The sequence below is a fragment of the Mangifera indica genome, chromosome 7 (assembly GCF_011075055.1).
Source record: "Mangifera indica cultivar Alphonso chromosome 7, CATAS_Mindica_2.1, whole genome shotgun sequence".
Classification (NCBI taxonomy): Eukaryota; Viridiplantae; Streptophyta; class Magnoliopsida; order Sapindales; family Anacardiaceae; genus Mangifera; species Mangifera indica.
This window is the reverse complement of record NC_058143.1, coordinates 18080415-18098778: the sequence shown is the minus strand read 5'-3', so window position 1 is coordinate 18098778 and position 18364 is coordinate 18080415. Positions and strand designations below refer to the sequence as shown.

The 18364-nt window shown below is 37.1% G+C and overlaps 5 protein-coding genes across 7 annotated transcripts; 3 read left to right on the top strand and 2 right to left on the bottom strand.

Moving 5' to 3' along the window:
• Positions 1-135: 135 nt before the first annotated feature.
• On the top strand, positions 136-1089 carry LOC123221886. Its single transcript, XM_044644858.1, has one exon. The coding sequence runs from the start codon at positions 185-187 to the stop codon at positions 947-949; it is 765 nt and encodes a 254-aa protein (XP_044500793.1). The 5' UTR covers positions 136-184; the 3' UTR covers positions 950-1089.
• Positions 1090-3216: 2127 nt separating this feature from the next.
• Positions 3217-7511, bottom strand: LOC123221884 (protein OBERON 1-like). 2 transcript variants are annotated; one of them, XM_044644855.1, is made up of 6 exons: positions 7306-7511; positions 7098-7182; positions 6226-6643; positions 5090-5655; positions 4926-4992; positions 3217-4026 (listed from the first exon to the last, which is right to left on the bottom strand). In XM_044644855.1, the coding sequence occupies exons 3-6, from the start codon at positions 6611-6613 to the stop codon at positions 3584-3586; spliced, it is 1464 nt and encodes a 487-aa protein (XP_044500790.1). In that variant the 5' UTR covers positions 6614-6643; positions 7098-7182; positions 7306-7511; the 3' UTR covers positions 3217-3583. The 2 variants fall into 2 exon arrangements, with proteins under 2 accessions (XP_044500790.1, XP_044500789.1); XM_044644854.1 differs by having other exon boundaries at positions 7098-7511.
• Positions 7512-7709: 198 nt separating this feature from the next.
• On the bottom strand, positions 7710-12965 carry LOC123221885. Of its 2 annotated transcripts, none has more exons than XM_044644857.1 (5): positions 12823-12965; positions 12255-12338; positions 10403-10719; positions 8379-8789; positions 7710-8190 (listed from the first exon to the last, which is right to left on the bottom strand). In XM_044644857.1, exons 2-5 carry the CDS (start codon positions 12311-12313, stop codon positions 7997-7999), a joined length of 981 nt encoding a protein of 326 aa, XP_044500792.1. In that variant the 5' UTR covers positions 12314-12338; positions 12823-12965; the 3' UTR covers positions 7710-7996. The 2 variants fall into 2 exon arrangements, with proteins under 2 accessions (XP_044500792.1, XP_044500791.1); XM_044644856.1 differs by lacking the exon at positions 12823-12965 and adding an exon at positions 12423-12574.
• A 526-nt stretch (positions 12966-13491) lies between these two features.
• Positions 13492-16722, top strand: LOC123221964 (pentatricopeptide repeat-containing protein At4g14850). The gene is made up of 2 exons (XM_044644953.1): positions 13492-15162; positions 16086-16722. Exons 1-2 carry the CDS (start codon positions 13568-13570, stop codon positions 16549-16551), a joined length of 2061 nt encoding a protein of 686 aa, XP_044500888.1. The 5' UTR covers positions 13492-13567; the 3' UTR covers positions 16552-16722.
• A 121-nt stretch (positions 16723-16843) lies between these two features.
• LOC123221965 (late embryogenesis abundant protein D-34-like) lies at positions 16844-18191 on the top strand. The gene is given in 5 exon segments (XM_044644954.1): positions 16844-17297; positions 17300-17478; positions 17553-17664; positions 17667-17839; positions 17909-18191. Coding segments are annotated over 5 exon segments (768 nt in total). The 5' UTR covers positions 16844-17158; the 3' UTR covers positions 18074-18191.
• The last annotated feature ends 173 nt before the right edge of the window (positions 18192-18364 follow it).

Below are 18364 nucleotides of genomic sequence, written 5' to 3'. Positions count from 1 at the left end.
GAAATTTTCAAGAAGCAGAGGGGCAAATAACCTCAAAACCATTTCTTTATCTGTTCAGTGGTTCTCATGCCTCTGAAAAGCAGATTTCATTTATATAGATATACTTCGCTAATGGAAAGACTGACAAAACCAAAAATTCAATAATCAATAAACATAAAATATTGTTAACAATCCTCTTCAATTTATGATTTTGTCTTTTCTTTTCTGCCATCACAATCACATCAAGATTTTGATTCCTTCCTGCTACAATTCTTCGCTTTTCTTCTATAAAATAGCATCTGTAATCTTCTTCTTCTTGTTTTTATTTCTCTTTCTTTCTTTTGGGTTCTCGTTTTCTTTAATTATTATCACAAACAACAACGAACCACCGCAAAGCTCGGCTGCAACAACATCCATGAAGGTTCACCCTGTGCCCACCACAAAGAAGAGAAACAACATCACCATTCAATATTATGATAATACTAACAATTTGAGAAACCCACGGAATCTTTCAGCTGGGTCTCACAAGAAGCTCCGTCGCTTGCCCCATATCTTTAGTCGGGTTCTTGAGCTGCCTTTCAGGTCCGATGCTGACGTGGAAATCGAAGAGAACCCCGATTGCTTCAAGTTCATTGCCGAAACCACCGGTATCGGTGAATTCAGGGCCCATATGATTCAAATCTATCCTGGGATCACTAAAATCGTTGTTAGGCAAAATGGGTCTGTGGAGTTGTCTTCGTTGGATGAGCTGGAGCTGGATATGTGGCGGTTTCGGCTGCCCGAGACGACCCGACCCGAATTGGCGAGTGCTGTTTATGTGGATGGGGAGCTGATAGTGATTGTGCCGAAAGGTGGGGACTTGGAGAGTTTGGAGGAGAGAGAAGGCAGTGGTCGTGCCAGTGGTGACGGTGGTGAAAACGGGGATTTTAGCGGAGGCATGGGAAACAATAGGCTCGTGCTTGTACAGTGATATAAAGTGATCTCTTTTATGCTTTAATTATGTTTATGTTACTTTTTAATGTTGAACTTTAGCCTGCAAGTTCATTTTGTGATGGCGTTTTTATGGATAATTTTCCTTCAATAAATCGGAGATGTTGTTTTTGTTGCAAATCAATGGCAATGGAACTGAAGATAGTTCTTCATTTTACTTTTTGATGAGCTTTTCTACCTCCTTCTCAGCAGTATAAATGGCCTGGCTGAACTGTGAATATGATGTTATTTTGTTTGTGTAGTTGGAGTTTAGGACCATATGGTTGAACATTTCTGTCATTTGCTTTGCTGCTTCTCTTTTTGGAGTGGAAAAAAAAAAAAAACTGGGATTACAATGATTTTGTTGTAAAATTGGAAATCATTGACCGATTAGATGAAGACTGAAAAATTTCTTTAGTTTCAATGAATTGTGGTTTTTGTGGTCTTGGGTCCTTGATGATGAGAAGTACAAGATTCAAAGTGTCTAGTTTGTTGCCATCCCTTATTTCTTTTTTCTTGGTAATTGATACTTTAGATTCTTAGTATTTGAGGCATTTTTCATTTCTTTATTCTACCTCATAAGAAGATTCAATTTAGAAAATATGACTGTTGAACACCACTGTTTGACTTGTTAATTCTAAGAACTGATTCCCATGTTACTTCGTGGTTTAGAATACATGCTTTCATCTAATCTTTGGATTTAAAGTGCTTTAGCATGCCATTTTCGTTTAGCGCTTAAAATATTCAATATCATCCTTTGCTGACTAATTATAAATTATACTATTTGTGGTGTCCTTTTGGCTCTATTTGCTTCCTTAATCTAGTAATCAATCTTCTAGTTGACATCTTTTTTTCTTTTAACTTTCATAGCTTTTCTCTCTTTGTGCTTATGATTTACTGAACCACACCCTTTGGATATCTTTTCTGTGGTTACTCATTGCGTGAAATAATAAAGTGTATTCATACACATTCATCCTTTGTAATATAATTATTAATGTTAAAAGATTTCTTTATGGATACATGAACCCCATGTGTCCCTTGGTTTTATGTCAAAGATAGACCTCTTAACAAATTTTCTGGAATTGAGCTCAAATTATCTTGTGGTGCTCGAATGGGGCTCAGATTTTGCTTTCTAAACCTGCCTAATTATCACTAGGTTTTCTTTGAACATACTTTTTGAAAATTTAACTTTCACTTGCAAAGGGATATTAAAATTTATGACTTGCTACTATGCTCTCTATTGAAAGTTGTTTTCAATCATTCAAAAGATTATTGATATGATGGTTATTATAATGAACTGGAGGAAGAATAAAGGCTGTTATTCACCAGTTCTATGAAAAACACCAACATATATTTGGTGGTTGAGAAATTTCCATCAGTCTGTTCCACTTTTCTTTTTTCACTCTTTTCCTGCTTTGAAGAATTTTTTAAATGTTTAAAATGTTTGCAGTAAGTTGCCTTTATTCTAGTTTAGGCACTGCATTCTTGCCATTTTCCTACTGAATATCAAACCAAAACGTTTTCTCTGTGATTGTTATGTATAATACAAAAATTTTGCAGAACGAAAATTTTCTAGTGGACAGGGAAGGTATGGTTAGGCTTGGGGAGATTACAAGCTTCCTATTTGTGGCCAGCAGAATATGTTCAGATGTAACAGTTTTGCTGGAAGTAAAAGTTGAGCGTATAATGTAACTTGAATTCTTGACTACAATATTGATTTTCAGCCTTGTTCTTTAAATCTGCCTAATATAACATGGAATATATTCACCTCCCTGCATCATTCAGGACTAGACACCTCCAAATGTTTTTGACCAAATTCATTGCTTCAGTTCTCACGCCTGTAAGCTCCATTCTGAGCCTTGAAGTCTTTTCGATTCTTTGCTTTGTGGCTTATGCGGCCTCCATATCATTGACAACTCATTTGGAAACTGAAGGTGGACCAGAATTTATGCCTCGCCTTCAATTCTTTTGCTGGGAATTGCAGCGGCATTTTTTTTTTTTTAAATCTTTATAATTCTCTAACGATAGTGCCCATTAGCTTGTTGCCATTGCCTAGTCCACTAGTTTAGGCTACTCATCATTTTGAGCTTGCAGCATCTATTATTACTGCGCAAATTCTGCCAACAAAGAAACTCTCACGAGAATATCGTTTCCAAAATATGCTTTACAGGGCTGATTTAAATTTGCATTTTATGATCACACTGAATATTTTGATATGCAATCTCCAATAATTGGTTCCAAGGTTGCTGTGAAATAAGAGGACATTGGTGGTGTAAAACTGCTGACCATAGACTGATTTAACCAGTAATCACAGCACAGAAATAGCACCATGAGACATCAAGACTAATAAATAGGCAACATTACACCCACCAAAGGGCCCCATCCCACCAGACATCGAAGCACAGCCCCCATTGGTTCTGAAAAACTGCAATTGTACAACACATCCTCATTTATACAATTTCCCTCTAGTCTCTTTACAAAATGACGACAGTGGTAAGCAGAGCTAATGAAGAAACAAAATTTCCACCAGGTCAACTTATGACCCTCATTGGTTTCCCTTTAATGTCTCTGCAACACTCTGTTTACTCCATCAGCAGAGAATCAAAACGTTTGGACATCGATCAATGGAATTTTTTTAGTCCTCAATCTCCAGATCATAGTGTTCCTTCAGAATTTTTTTTGAGGTCCTTCCAAATCCTTTGGCCACTTTCTCCATATCTTTCAATACCGTGACTTGCCGTTTTATCTGGTTCACTGTGTTCAAGACAGCGTTTAATAGCATATCCTGGTCACCCTCTGAAGTGTGATGTGCCAGCTCAGACCTCTCCTTGTCAAGTTGCTGGTACATATTACAAAGGTAATTCTTCTGCTCATATAACCTCTCCTCAGCCAATTTGTATTCAGTTTCCTGGGACTTTTTCAATGCTTGAAGGACCTGATCAATCTCTTCCTCAAGTTTTTGAGATTCCATCTGTTGATCAGAATATGTAGGCATGGTTTGCAATGGGCTTGCTCTAACATCTGTAGGATCTTGGTTGGTCGTAAGCTCCAATGTGGCATTTTCATCATCAGAAACACCTGTGCACAATAAAACATTGATAAATAAGCAGGGCAGATATGGGTGCGGTAGGGTAGGGGGGCAGCAAGCCCCAGTGACGTGAATAAAGTAAGGATCGTGCAAGGGCAAATAAGACTTCTTTTGTAATTATTATTTTTGTTACTGCTATTCAACCTTAACAATTCCACCTAATACTAGACTCATTTCTAGACCTAAAGCACCAACAAGCTACACTTTAGCTTCATTACCTAGACTGGCTTGTGATAGAACATAGCTGAATCTCCGATGCTTCAACAGAAAAATGCACAAGACACTTCCTAGCATAATTTCCACTCTGGAGTACTTTGTATACTTAGTTATATGCATTCATATTTCAGCTAACTTGAACCAATCTATACAAAATACCTATCAAATATTATGAAGAAATTGTTTGGTAATTCTATTTATAATGAATCTGAACATTACAATTGCATGCACTTACAGCCATATTTTTCAATTATCTACAGTACCTGTGACGAGTTGACATGCACCAAAAGTAACTTAATCAAACTTCATAAAATGCACGGTAAACCTAGATTTTTCTTATCGTGGACCATTTCAGCTTGGGATGTTATACCAATGGCTTGAGAACAGGTAGAGAAACACCCTTATTTTTTTAAATTAATCCCGTGGAGAAATTTTAGACAAATAAACAAAGAATCCCAATCTAAAAGGGGCACCGGAAAGAGCATCAAGAACTAGAAGGTCATTTCACTTTAAGTCCAGACTGATAGCTTGCTAAAAAATAAAAATAGAAAATAACCATTCATCCAAGTTAAAATAATTACATTGTCAATTTCTTACTGAGCATGAAACAAGGTGGATTTGTTGGTCAGGATAATTGTTTTCTAAATTGGGAAACAAGATAGTGGATGGTTACCTGTAAAGATAGCCAAGTCAGTGTCTTCAACTTTCCAGATAGCTTCAAGAGAAGCCCCACATTTAAGCTGAAGTAAATATCACACTTCAAAGGGTCATGCTGCTGGTTTAGGAACCCAAAAGGGAGAACAATAAACATGTGCAAAAACCACGCATCAGCTTTACCTTTCGAATTGCCAGCTCAATACGGCTTAGCCATTCCTTAGCAATGGTCCTTTCTGAACCACGCAAAATACAGACACTGAGATTTAGAATTTCCTCAACATCAACTAAAGTATCAACAGATTCACATATCTTTACAAGTCTTATAACAAGTGGAACCAAATCTGTCTTTGCATCACAGCGACGACAACAGTACTCAGCATCCAACCCAAAGCTTCCTCCAACAGTCCCAGCCATGTAACAACGCAGAGCACAGCTCAAGTGAGCAATATGTCCACATATGTAATTTTCACCCGCCATCGCTTCACATTTGATGTAACTGTAGCCCCCGTATTTCAAATTCACAGTCTTGCCACAGAGAATACAACAACAATCACGGCAGAAGCGAGGTTCATTGCAGCAAATATCACAAGGCATGGCAGTTAAAGATGAGATTTCTGCTTGCACCACCAAACTGTTGCACATTTTATTTCTGGCCTTACAGCCCACATCCTCCAGTGGGGAATCAGGGCAAGAACGTTCTGCTATCTCTTCAATAAATGCAGGAAGAGTTTCTCCTTCTACATTACCTATATCAAGTCAACATTGATTGACAAAGAAGAAAATTAGATGTTAAGGAAGGAGTATATAACTTCTATGATTAACTACAATATCAATCACAAAAAAGGAAAAAAACCTTGCAATAAATAAATATAGATATATATGAAATATGCAACCATAAATCACGCCCAGAATATAAAAAAGAAAGAAGAGTAAAAGGGCAAACAGAAACCCAAAGCAAGATCCTGAGCAACAGTGATTCAACCAGTTGCTCATTTAGATTTTATGTAACCACCTTGTTTATCAGGCCATATTTTCCAGGCTATGGAGACTAAACTGTATTCTTATACATAATCCAATGTCTTGAATAACAAATACACAATGAGGGTAATTTCAATGCATTAAATGCTAACTTTCGTAGATTATTTCTTTATTTAAATTTCTATCATATCACAAAAGTCATATTATACACACTAACATGCCCCCTAAGAACAGCTTTAGAAGGCATAGAAATTTCATCTAAATATATAAGCAAAAAAATAATCAAACCAACACATTATTCAATATCGCTAAGAAATGCAGTAGTATTTAGAGCTGACCATTTACTGATAAATTCTTTATTGCAGGGATCTTCCAGCTGAATGAAGCGAAAAATTTGTTGACATCTTCATGAGGAAATACTGTTTCAATATACCTTTGAACAGAAAGCTTACTTGCAAAACCCCTTCTCCTACTTGTTGAGTCACTGAGACGACGAAAATGTTTTGGAGGATACAAGTACCTATCATAATAATGGCCAGTTAAGGCTATTCTCCTCCCCACTCTCCAACGCCAGTTATCACCAGGTTTTGGCCAATTTATAGGAGCATATGGCAAACCTTCTCCAGTCCCCTCCGGTGAAACTGGCCAAAGATCAATACTACTTCCATTTACACTAGGCACTCTTTCAATACTTTCATTACTATTATCAACACCCATCAATTCCATTTCTAGAACACAAGTAGTTAGCCTGGTAACCTGCACAACAATTCCATTTGGAAATCATTTTCAGCTAAAGATATCGACTTCAAGCACAAAAATCATTATGATAAATCAAACATTGTTTTCTCACTGGTAAGAACAAGGTCTGGTTCAGTAAAAAGCATCACAACTCAGGAGGATGTGACAAATAAATCTTAGATTCTCTTACACCGTGTTCAAAATTATTCTTCACCATCATTCATTTCTTTAAACAGAATATTCATAAATTTGGTTCACTTAATTATAATTATTGACAAAAAGATTCTCAATTCATTGTAAACAACTTTATTAAACTAGTTACTATCACGAAAATTGTTCAGGAACATTTCTACAACCTTTGATTAAATCTCATTTTGAGCTAAGAAAATTAATGTTTTACACTCAGAAATATAATTTTAACTCTATATGAACAAAGCATGCAAAGATCAAAGACAAAAAAAGATGACTTCACCTGAGAAAAGCTCAGCTATTCAAACTCAGAGAGTAAGAAAGCGACATTAGGGTTTCGAGTTTGAACGAATAACCTGTTTTATTACCTGCTACGGCGAGATTAAAATTCACAAAAAAAAAAGAGAAATTAAAATGATTCGAGATGTCGAGTAAACAGATTTAGAAAGAAAAAAAAAAACAATTCAGAATCTGCAGTAGAGATTCCAAACATTATGAAACATTTAATTCTTGATAACATGTCTGCTCGCGGTTTTTACGTCGATTAGCATCCATCTTTACGGTTCTAGTTTTATGCTCACGCGCCCAAAAGTGTGACTTGTTATCGCTTTTAAGGTATCAAATCCGAATGATTTTAGAAATTAAGGGGGCTGGGTCCGTTTCGGAAAACCTAGGGAGTTATATGTGATACTGCAATTATCAAACTCTGAAAAACACTGAACAAATTTAAGAGAACTGCATTTAACATAAAACTACATGTTTCATTGATTTATCATCTTCATCTATGAATGATGTCCATAAAATAATTGCATGAATTTATAACATATTAATGCTATTTTTCATTAATTAAAAATGGGTATTTTTTTCTAGTAGTATTAGACATCATGATTCCTGATTTTCTTATAAGTTCATGCATTGCAGATTCCGTATATCTCAGTTCGATTACAATATCAAAGTGAAGAGTTCAAGTACAACATAATTCAACACCGAGATGGATGCATAGCAAGGAAATCAGAAGTTCCAGCTACAATAAAGCTACAGCATTATCATAAAAAAATCAGGCAAAGCTGCAAAAGCATTAACTGGATCTAGATTAGTTCAGGATTTCCATCTCTTGCTTCCCTGCATTCTCTTTCTTCAGATTTCTCATTCAGGATCTTTGGAGTTTTAACTCAACTTGATTCATCGCACCTTTTGGTCATCAATGGCTATCTTAGCTATTAATCGCTTCTTATTCTCATTTTTTCTTATAAGCTCTCCTCGTCGGCAATGGAGCTGGGTAATCTGGTTATCAATTTCTTGGACAATCGATAAGTTGGAATCTATTTCTACCTGAAGCTGCTGGATGACTTTTTCCTTTTCTTTATCATTGAGGACTGCAAATACATTGTTAGCATGCTTACATTCCCTTCTTCTAGGAGTGTAAGATTTACCAAACATAATTTTCAGGAATAAAATCATATATGGTATAACTGACACAAATTCATCTTCCATTGTACGCATAAGCAGAGATAATAGAAAAACAACGCAAGTAAAACCCATATAAAAAAGAGAAGAAGCTTACCTTGATTTTGACCCAATTCATGTTCCTGGGCAAGAGAATTACCGGTTGCAGGATAGGCAAGATTGCCAACCAAAGAATCAAGATAGTTATTGAAGTCCTCAGGCATACAGTCAGAATCGCTTTGCTCAAATGAACCATTGTCAGGTTGATCATCCTGAAATTCAGCCGTACTGTTCACATCTTTCCTTGTTGCATTTGATGTTACCTCTTCATTTCCATTTGATCCGCTTGTATCTTTAGTAGCTGGGACTGCCTGTCGAAGAGATCGCCGAGTTCGCTGATTGGCTACTGTTTTAGCAGCTGTATATTTCCTTTTTCTATTTGTAGCAACAGGATTTTCTTCTTTGCCTTCTTCAACCTTCTCTGCACTTGCCGGGGTAGCTTGCACTGCACTCGGTGGTTTAGCTTCCACTACAACAATTACAAGGGATTAAAACATTCCAGTTGAACTATTAAGGCAGAGATGGATATCTAATAAACTCAATACCAAATATAAGTGCTAGTGACTTGTTAAATAAATTGGATGTTCTTAACTCCTTTAAATTTGGTTAAAATTCTCTTTCTACGTCATTATTTCAAGACTTCAATAATGGGACAAAAAGAGATAAAAATTTCACTACATCACTACGTTTTTCTCTAAAAAAGCACAAGTCATGAGATGTCAATTTTTTTTAAATTACCAATTAGTGTTATTTAGATGTCAAACTAACAAGATCTCTTAAAAAAGAAAAAATCTGCATATGGCTTTATCAGCTTCACAGATTTGTCTTGCCCTTCTTTAGAACTCCGAGTTCGACAGCTTCCATCTTCCCTAACTTTTATGTTACCATTAAATGCATAGTAAGAGCTACCAAGTATTGGCAGTTAAGAAATTTATTGTTAAAAGTTTGTAGAGAAAATTGGTTAGTTTGAAAAGGGACTATTGCTTGCTCATTCATTAAACATACAACTGAAAATTAGAAAATGATTTGTATCTTTAGAGAGATACAGAGAGAGCAATGGAAAACTATGGCCAACATATCCTCAAACATGAAGGAAGGAGTAGAAAACAGATTAAGCAAAGAGGCACATTAAAAGATAGTTGATGGTTTTGCACCATTTTTTAAGCTTTGATGACTTATTATCCAACCCATGAAGGAGTTGATTACACTAAATCAAATATTAAGTAAAGCAACTAAGATCTTATGATCCTTATCAAAAATGTTGACATACTATTAACTAAGAGAGACACAAAATATAAATGAAAGAGTGATCTCCAAAAATTGTCAGTTCTTGAAAATGGGTGTATCACACTAGAAACAGTATTGAAAAATATCCTTACGACAAAAACTGGAGTAATCAAACAGAACAGTGAAACAATTGAACCACAAACAGTGAGTTAGAAGGTTCACCAAGAGAAAGGTCATATTATGAATGTTGGAAAAAGCATCTTATGACATCTGAGGAAAGGTGTTAACATAACTGCTTTCTTAAGAAGTTACGTTGAGAAGGAATTAAGGTCATTTCATCCCATTGCATTTAAAATTTTATCTGTTCAAACATGAGTACTACAAATCTGAATAAAACATAAATGCTAAACTCTGTAATATGGTTTTCAACTACACAGATCTTAAGAAGAAAGCAGCTGGAGTCAAGTAAGGCGGCTGCTATAAAAAAGTGCTTTTCAAGTTATCTACATCAACAGTACAGCTGCTTAGGAGTTTCTTCATTATGTATTAATGTCAAGACCAGGAGCTATCAAAATCACAGTTATTCCACTAAGCACAAACTAAATTAACCCCTAAGTAAAATTTCTTTTCTTCCAGACAATGTGAATCCAACATTCATCAAATTTTCTATGATATATGATAAAGAGCCTAAATTATTACCACTCTAGACTTTATATATATATATATTAAATATACCAGAGCACCCGCGTGTCACATAGAAATGCTAGCAAATTGAAGAATGAAAATCTGATTTTCTTACAAGATGTCAGAGTAAAAATATAAATATAATGGGACAAGACCAAAACTTGAGCTGACCTCCCGTTGAATTCTTCAGTGCAGGGACCTTCCAACTGAAAGAGGCCCAAAATGCATCAGTGTCTGCATCCGGGAATTCAGACTGTATATATCGTTCAACTGCTAGCTTACTTGGGAACTGTTTTGGAACATTGGGCTTGTGAAGGTTTCTTGGAAGGGACAAAGATCTATCTGTATAGTACCCCGAAGAGTTGAACCTCCTTCCAACCTTCCAACCCCAAGTATCACCGGGATTTGGCCAATTTATTGGAGCATAAGGCAAACCTTCACCACTTTGAAATGGTGGAACTGGCTCCAGAAAATTATTCTCCTGTACCCTGCAAACATTATTTCCATAGAAAACCATTATCCAAAAATTTGTCATCCTGCTCACGAGTAAATGGTGCTAGTACCTAAGGGACAGTGACATGGAAATAAGACTGGCATCTAAAGAAACTAAAAACCCATTAAAAATAAGAGAACTGCAATGGCAGATTCAAACGTATAATTCAGAAACATTGTCAAAAAACCAAATTTCTTCAAATTACTTAATTCACATTTTGGAATTGTATATTCCTCACAAAATTTGAATAAATTTATATGCTTCAGCTGGTTTGGCTACATATTCAAACAATTAATTAAAGGAACTGAGAAGAGATACATTTGCCAAATCTCAGATACAGTCTTACTTATAAGTCTCTTTAAGCCATAATGAAGCAATAACTAAATCTTTTCAGTAGCTCCATCATTTACGAATTCAGAAATGAGTTATACAAAACTTCATGAAATTAATGCAAATACTAAGCTAATTATTGGACATGATTCAAACTGCTTACACCTAAAACAATATTTTAGTGCATATCTTGAATCCTGATAACCTCCAATCTTTATCATATCTTTGAACTATTGTTGACTAGAAGCCTTAGTGCACACAAATCCATTATATAAATCATTGGGAGATGGCATCTTTTTGACAGTAGTCTTGAGAGTAGTTTTTTATCATAACTAATTCTGGTAATTTGTGGTCTCTCAGCATGAAGATCAAAAGTCGCAATCTTTTACCGCAGGGTCTCAATGAAATAGCAAACAAGAACCATATAATAAGAAGAATTTGTAGATCAAGCATATATATGGCAAGAGAGCAAGTAGAAAACTCCTGTAACCTCACATACTAGAGTCAAAGCAACCTTTATTGAAATATTAGAAACAATTCATAATGCAGGCACCAACATGTTCATTCTGGACTCCACTTTCCCCCTACATTGTCCAATTGACAAATTGGGCTTCAACCATAAATTGAATCTTTCCAAAAACTATACTTTACCACAGCTCCTTCCCTGGCTTGGTTCCATGTTTCTACTTTTGTGCATGCCTCCACGCAATGTTTTTTAGACTCGGACCAGGCATTGACCCTGTCAAGGGGTTGGTACAGGTCTAGACCGGTCCAACCTTAATCATTTACTTCTTCTCTATCTGAATTTCATTTTCCCTCTCTCCCTCTCTCTCTTCTCTTTGAACTGTTATTTCCCTCTCTGTAACTAAGTTTCTTATTTAGCGGTTGATTATTTCTTGTTTGATTTTTCGGGTTGCATTATGACCACTTTCTTAAAAATCTATTTCCCATAAATTATATAAAGTTCTAGGTTTAAAATTTAAGGCTTTACGAACTTAAGAAACATGGATTTTCATTTTCAAATACAAAAACAACGTTTTAAAGAACATTTTCCCTTATAACACCATGGATGTTTCCATCAAAAACACTCGCATGTTCCACCTACTAGCTCAATTCCCAAAATAAAATAATGAAGAAAAATGATATAAAACCGTTAAGGCAATTAGGGAAAAAAAAAAAAAAAACTCATAGAAAACTTACCCACTACTGAACTCTAGGGTTTTATCGGTTTGCAGGGTAGAGCCAGAAGGGTCTGCCATTTTCAGAGGAAATTAAACCTCAATCCTGCAAGACAAGTGAAAATCAATATCATAATGAGGGAAAGAAACAAGTTGCAAAGAAAATTGAAACAAATTAACTAACTCCGACCGTGTGATCGTGAGCTGAGCTCTTGTCTTGTTAAAAGAGTGAAATGCCCTGTCACTTAAGACTAGGACTAAAAAGGGTAGATCAAAATGAATCCCCCTTGTGCCAAAATGGAAGTCCAAGCATGACTGCCACCTGGCTCACAAGTAATTGAAAACAGGGGGAAAGCAAAATGACGGTTTTAACCTCCCTACCGGACTTCCTGAGTCGCCATTTACGTTTTGTTTTTTGGCCGGTAAACCGTATATAGGTTAATAACTGATGTCAGGAATTCAATCTGGATATTTATCTCTGTAATTTTTAACATTACTCTAAAGCATATTAAAGCCAATTTCAAAGCCACCGTGAAGGAAAAATATTAACTTCTTATAAGAATCAGATGAACTAACTTGAGATACGATACCTTGATTTCACGAAACTTGAGAAGTTTACAGTTCATTGCGGAAACCTTCAACCCGGTTATTTTCATCTACTGTTTGCTCTCTCATTGCTCAAATTCCTTCCTGGGAGTTTCTTGCGTTTTAAAATGAATGATTCCATATTTACATGAACAAAAAGAACATATAAATTACCATAATTAAGTTTGCATTTTCCTTCTTGATCGGTTTTTGAGCTTTTCAGCTAAAAAAATTTCTGATTAATCAATTTCCTTGTTGAATTCTTTTTCAAGCTCTGCTCTCGGTGAAGTTGGGCAGCTTAATTAGAGCTAAATTACATTGGAAATAGTTAAAACTAATAATTTTTAATTTATGGTTATAGGGAAAATTAATCTTAGAATTTGTAAAGAATCTAATTCACTGTCTTTTAGGTCCTCTAATCATTCAAAATATAAAATAATTAAAATTAAAATATAATTTATTTATATTATTAGTTTTGTAGTTGATATTAATCTATTATGTGTAGTATAAAATTAAAAAAAAACTTTTAATTCTTAAATTTAAATTAAATATGATAAATGGGTAAGAAAACGGACTTTCCAAATTTAAAGTGTGACAATAAATTCTATCAAAAGTTAGGTGGGACATAGTAATTCGACCTTATTATCGTTTATAAAATTAGCTTAAACGGGCTGTCCACCTAAACCCTGGCTAAAGCCTTTCATGACTCAGCGCAACCTCCATCCATCATGAGCATAAACACCGCCGCTCATGCCCTTTCACGCTCCCAACACGCTCGCCGCCCTATTCGAAACCGCCGTGTCAACTCACTCATCATCGCTCGGCCGAACCATCCATGCTTACATTATCAAAACCCTCATCGCTCCCATCCCATCTTTCCTGTCCAACCACCTCATCAACATGTACTCCAAACTCGACCTTCCCAACTCAGCCCAACTCGTCCTCCAATTCACTCCCGTTAGTTCGCGCTCCGTTGTCACTTGGACAGCCTTAATCTCTGGTAATGTCCAGAATGGTCTTTTTGTCTCCGCTGTCCACCACTTCACTAACATGCGACGCGAGTGCGTTCAACCTAATGACTTTACTTTTCCTTGTGTATTCAAAGCCGTGGCTTCACTTCACATGCCCATTGCTGGAAAACAAGTTCATGGACTTGCTTTGAAAGCTGGCTTGATATATGATGTCTTTGTTGGGTGCAGTGCTTTTGATATGTACTCAAAAACGGGGCTCAAAGAGGAAGCGATGAAAGTGTTCAATGAAATTCCTGAGAAAAATCTCGCCACCTGGAATGCATATATTTCTAATGCAGTGCTTGACGGGCGCCCAAGAAATGCGATTGATGCATTTATAGAGTTTCGCCGGGCGGGTGGGGAGCCGAATTCGATCACTTTTTGTGCATTTCTGAACGCCTGCTCGGATAGTTTTCGCTTGGAGTTAGGGAGGCAATTACATGGGTTTGTGGTTAAATGGGGATTTGATGGCAACGTGTCGGTATGTAATGGACTAGTTGATTTTTATGGTAAGTGCAGAGAGATTGGTTCTGCTGAGATGCTATTTGATGGGATGAAGGAAAAAAATGGTGTTTCTTGGTGTTCAATGGTGGCTGTTTTTGTGCAAAATGACGAGGATGAGAAGGCATGTGAGTTGTTTCTACGTGCAAGAAAAGAAGGGGTTGAGCCAAAAGATTTTATGGTTTCAAGTGTGCTAAGTGCTTGTGCAGGAATGGCAGGGCTTGAATTGGGTAGGTCAGTTCATGCACTGGCTGTGAAGGCCTGTGTTGAGGGAAATATATTTGTCAGCAGTGCACTTGTTGATATGTATGGAAAATGTGGTAGTATTGAGGATTCGGAAAGAGTATTCAATGAGATGCCTGAGCGGAACTTGGTTTGTTGGAATGCAATGATAGGTGGATATGCACACCAAGGGCTTGCTGACATGGCTTTGGCACTGTTTGAAGAAATAGCATCAGAAAGGTTTGACGTAAGGCCAAATTATGTGACCCTGGTGTGTGTGTTAGCAGCTTGTAGCAGAGCAGGGGCTGTGAAAATGGGCATGCAAATTTTTCAGTCCATGAGAGGAAAATATGGGATTGAGCCAGGGCCTGAGCATTATGCTTGTATGGTGGACTTGTTAGGAAGAGCTGGATTGGTAGAGCGTGCTTATGAGTTTATTAAGGAAATGCCAATGCATCCAACTATTTCTATTTGGGGAGCCCTTTTAAATGCCTGTAGGGTTTATGGGAAGCCAGAATTGGGAAAAATTGCTGCCCTTAACTTATTTGAACTTGATCCAAAAGACTCGGGCAACCATGTGCTGCTTTCAAATGTGTTTGCAGCAGCTGGCAGGTAACTCCATTCTCAAAAGAAATCTCATAACTGTTTTCTTCACTGAAATTTGAATACTGCTTCATATCCATTACACTGTTGATCTTATTAAGATTTCAAATTTGTTTTTCATTTCTAGTAATTCTTTGAATTTCCAGTCTTCTATTCCCTCTATTGAGCATGTCTCTCCTGGTGAAAAGCTATTTTAATTCGCCCTACAAAGTTGTAGAGTTAATCAGGATTGATCTGCCTGTCTGGTCTGGTGACATACTTAATGGTTATTTAATTGGGAAGACAAATAAATATGAATTGAATTGTCTTTGTGTGAATGCTTTGGAATCTGAAAGATGATTATTCTGGGATTTGAAGGGGGAGCATTTCCAATAATGGTAGCTAGATTTTATAATACCATGGAAAGATAATTATTCTTAGATTTTAAAGGGAGCATTTCCAATAATTCTTGCTAGATGTTTCAATACCACAGTGAGTTACATGTATATTTGTATAATAAAAAACATCTACAATACATGGTAGAAGATCTAAAGTGTAACATAGAATTGTGTCATTTTATTTTTTGTCACTTGATATTGCACACTGCATCTGGTTTACTGTTGAAAATAGTTTGAACATGTCTTTGCCTGGAGCTGGATCCCCTTGCAGTTTTAAACTTGATTAAAAAAGAAAAAAAAGTAAGGAAATCATATGTAGGCCAGATGAAAAGGATTTTTAACTTCATATCTTACCCTTGAGTAGCACATCAACTCTACAATCAGGTAGCTGCTTCCTGTTAAAAGAAACTACAATGGAGCCACAATTTTCATTGTGATGCTCTGCCTTTGATCTGAAATAGTTGATTTATTGAATTTCTTGCAAACACATGCTCATTTTTTCTTCTGTGTTCTTTCTGAAGTGTGTTTTCCAACTATTGTAGATTATTAATGCAGGTGGGAAGAAGCTGACCTCGTGAGAAAAGAAATGAAATTTGTTGGAATTAAAAAAGGAGCAGGTTGCAGCTGGATAACAGTTAAAAATAGGGTCCACTCCTTCCAAGCAAAAGACACTTCCCATGAAAGGAACTCTGAGATTCAGGCCATGCTAGCTAAGCTCCAAGAGGACATGAAGGCTGCCGGCCATGTACCAGATAGCAATTTTGCTCTCTATGATTTAGAAGAAGAGGAGAAAATAACAGAAGTTGGATACCACAGTGAGAAGATTGCTCTTGCTTTTGGCCTTATAGTAATTCCTCCTGGAGTACCTATACGAATCACAAAGAATCTTAGAATCTGTGGAGATTGCCACAGTGCCTTTAAGTTTATATCAGCCATTGTTGGCAGAGAAATCATTGTAAGAGACAATAATCGGTTTCATCGCTTCAGAGATGGACATTGTTCTTGCAAAGATTACTGGTGATAGGTTAGAGAGCTTTCCAAACAAGAAAAACAAAATCAAATCTTTTAAAGGGTAAACTTGGGGAAGACAATCAATTTTTCAAAATAATGCGGTCTTCACTGTACATGTATCACTCTCTCAAGTTCAGAGATGGGTGTATCTTAGTAACTACAAATTACAAGCCATTCTGTAGTTATCATTGCCAATAGACCAGTATTTTTATTAAATTATTTAAAAGGGAAGTACCCATGGATTCGCTTAAGAACTGAAATCGCCAACTTTTACCAGGAGGTAACACCGTGTCTTCCACTGAAACCGATAAAATTTACTGGGGCAAGCGTTCCCATGACTAACAATCACTTAGACCGACGTGTTAGTTGACCGTCAGGCTCAAACACTATTAAGTCCACGTCTACTCTCACATGTCAGAAATATCACCACGTGTATCACTATCAGATGAATGTTTCCATTCATTTGCTTGACACGTTTCTGCAATATGCCACGTGTAAATGCGACCCTACTTCAGACTTCTGGCTTTTCCTATTGTATAAGTAGTAGCTTCTTCAGTTAACTAGTGTCAACGTAGGAAACTAGAATTAATACAAATTAACCGTGCAAGAAAGTGAAGATGAGCCAGGAACAAGCACAAAGGCCTAAAGCGGGTGATCCGATCAAATACGGCGACGTATTCAACGTCTCTGGTGAACTCGCCTCCAAGCCTGTCGCACCACAAGATGCTGCGTTGATGCAGAGCGCTGAGACCGCGGCGTTGGACAGCCCCTGGCGGGAGGACCAGCTGAAATCATGCGGTCTGCTGCAAGAATAAACGAACGAGCAGGTCTCGTCGGTCTTGATGACGTAAATCATATTGCGAGAGACAAAGGCGTGACCATTACAGGAACTGAAGTTCCTGGTGGCCGCCTAATCACTGAAACAGTTGCTGGACAGGTTCTCTTTCTATTATCCGTCGTATACATCTGCTTATGTGTTTGCAGTTGCTGATTTAAACGTTGTCGGTTCAGGTTGTTGGACAATATGTTCAAGCGGCGCCGGGGCTAACAGCCCCAGCAGGAGTAGGCAACCAAGGTAAAATTACAATGGGACAAGCACTTGAAGCCGCGATACAAACAGCCGGAGCAAGCGAGTGGATCAAAGCGATGCTGCAGCGGTTAGAGAAGCAGAAGTGAGAGCAACTGGTAGCAGCGTCGTGCTTCCGGGTGGATTCGCAGCTTCAGCTCAGTCAGCTGCAGCTTATAATGCGGGAAAGATCCGCGACGAGGACAAGATAAAGCTCAAAGATATTTTGGCGGTAACCCTCATATAATTTAAAGCACGTATAGGGGTTTAAGAAATTTGACGGTTATATGCATGTGTGCAGGGAGCAAGCAGAGGTCTGCCGGCTAAGGAGGTGACCCAAGAAGATGCTGAAGGAGTACAGAACGTGGAAAAGTTGCATAACCTTGGCTTCACTACACATCCTGGTGGAGTGGCGGAATCGGTGACTAGGGCGGCTAGGGTCAATCAGCGAGGTGTCAACATGTAGTGATATTTTGTGGTATAAAAAGGTATAGCTTGTGACTAAAATAGGGCACTTTTGGTGTCATATGTGTTGGGTTTCTCTGCTGGTGAATTAATGTGAAAGTTTTGTTATGCTTATTCAATTTTAGGGCCAATGTAATCTCCTCCCACTCTTTACTGTTGTCGAATCCATTTGCTAATGTTCTTGAAAGTGGCAAAGAGTATCCGAAAACGCAGTCCTATCTCTATTTCAAGAAGGGAAATTGAAATTTTTAACACTTTTTTATTCCGTGTATATAAAAATGCCACCTATCCT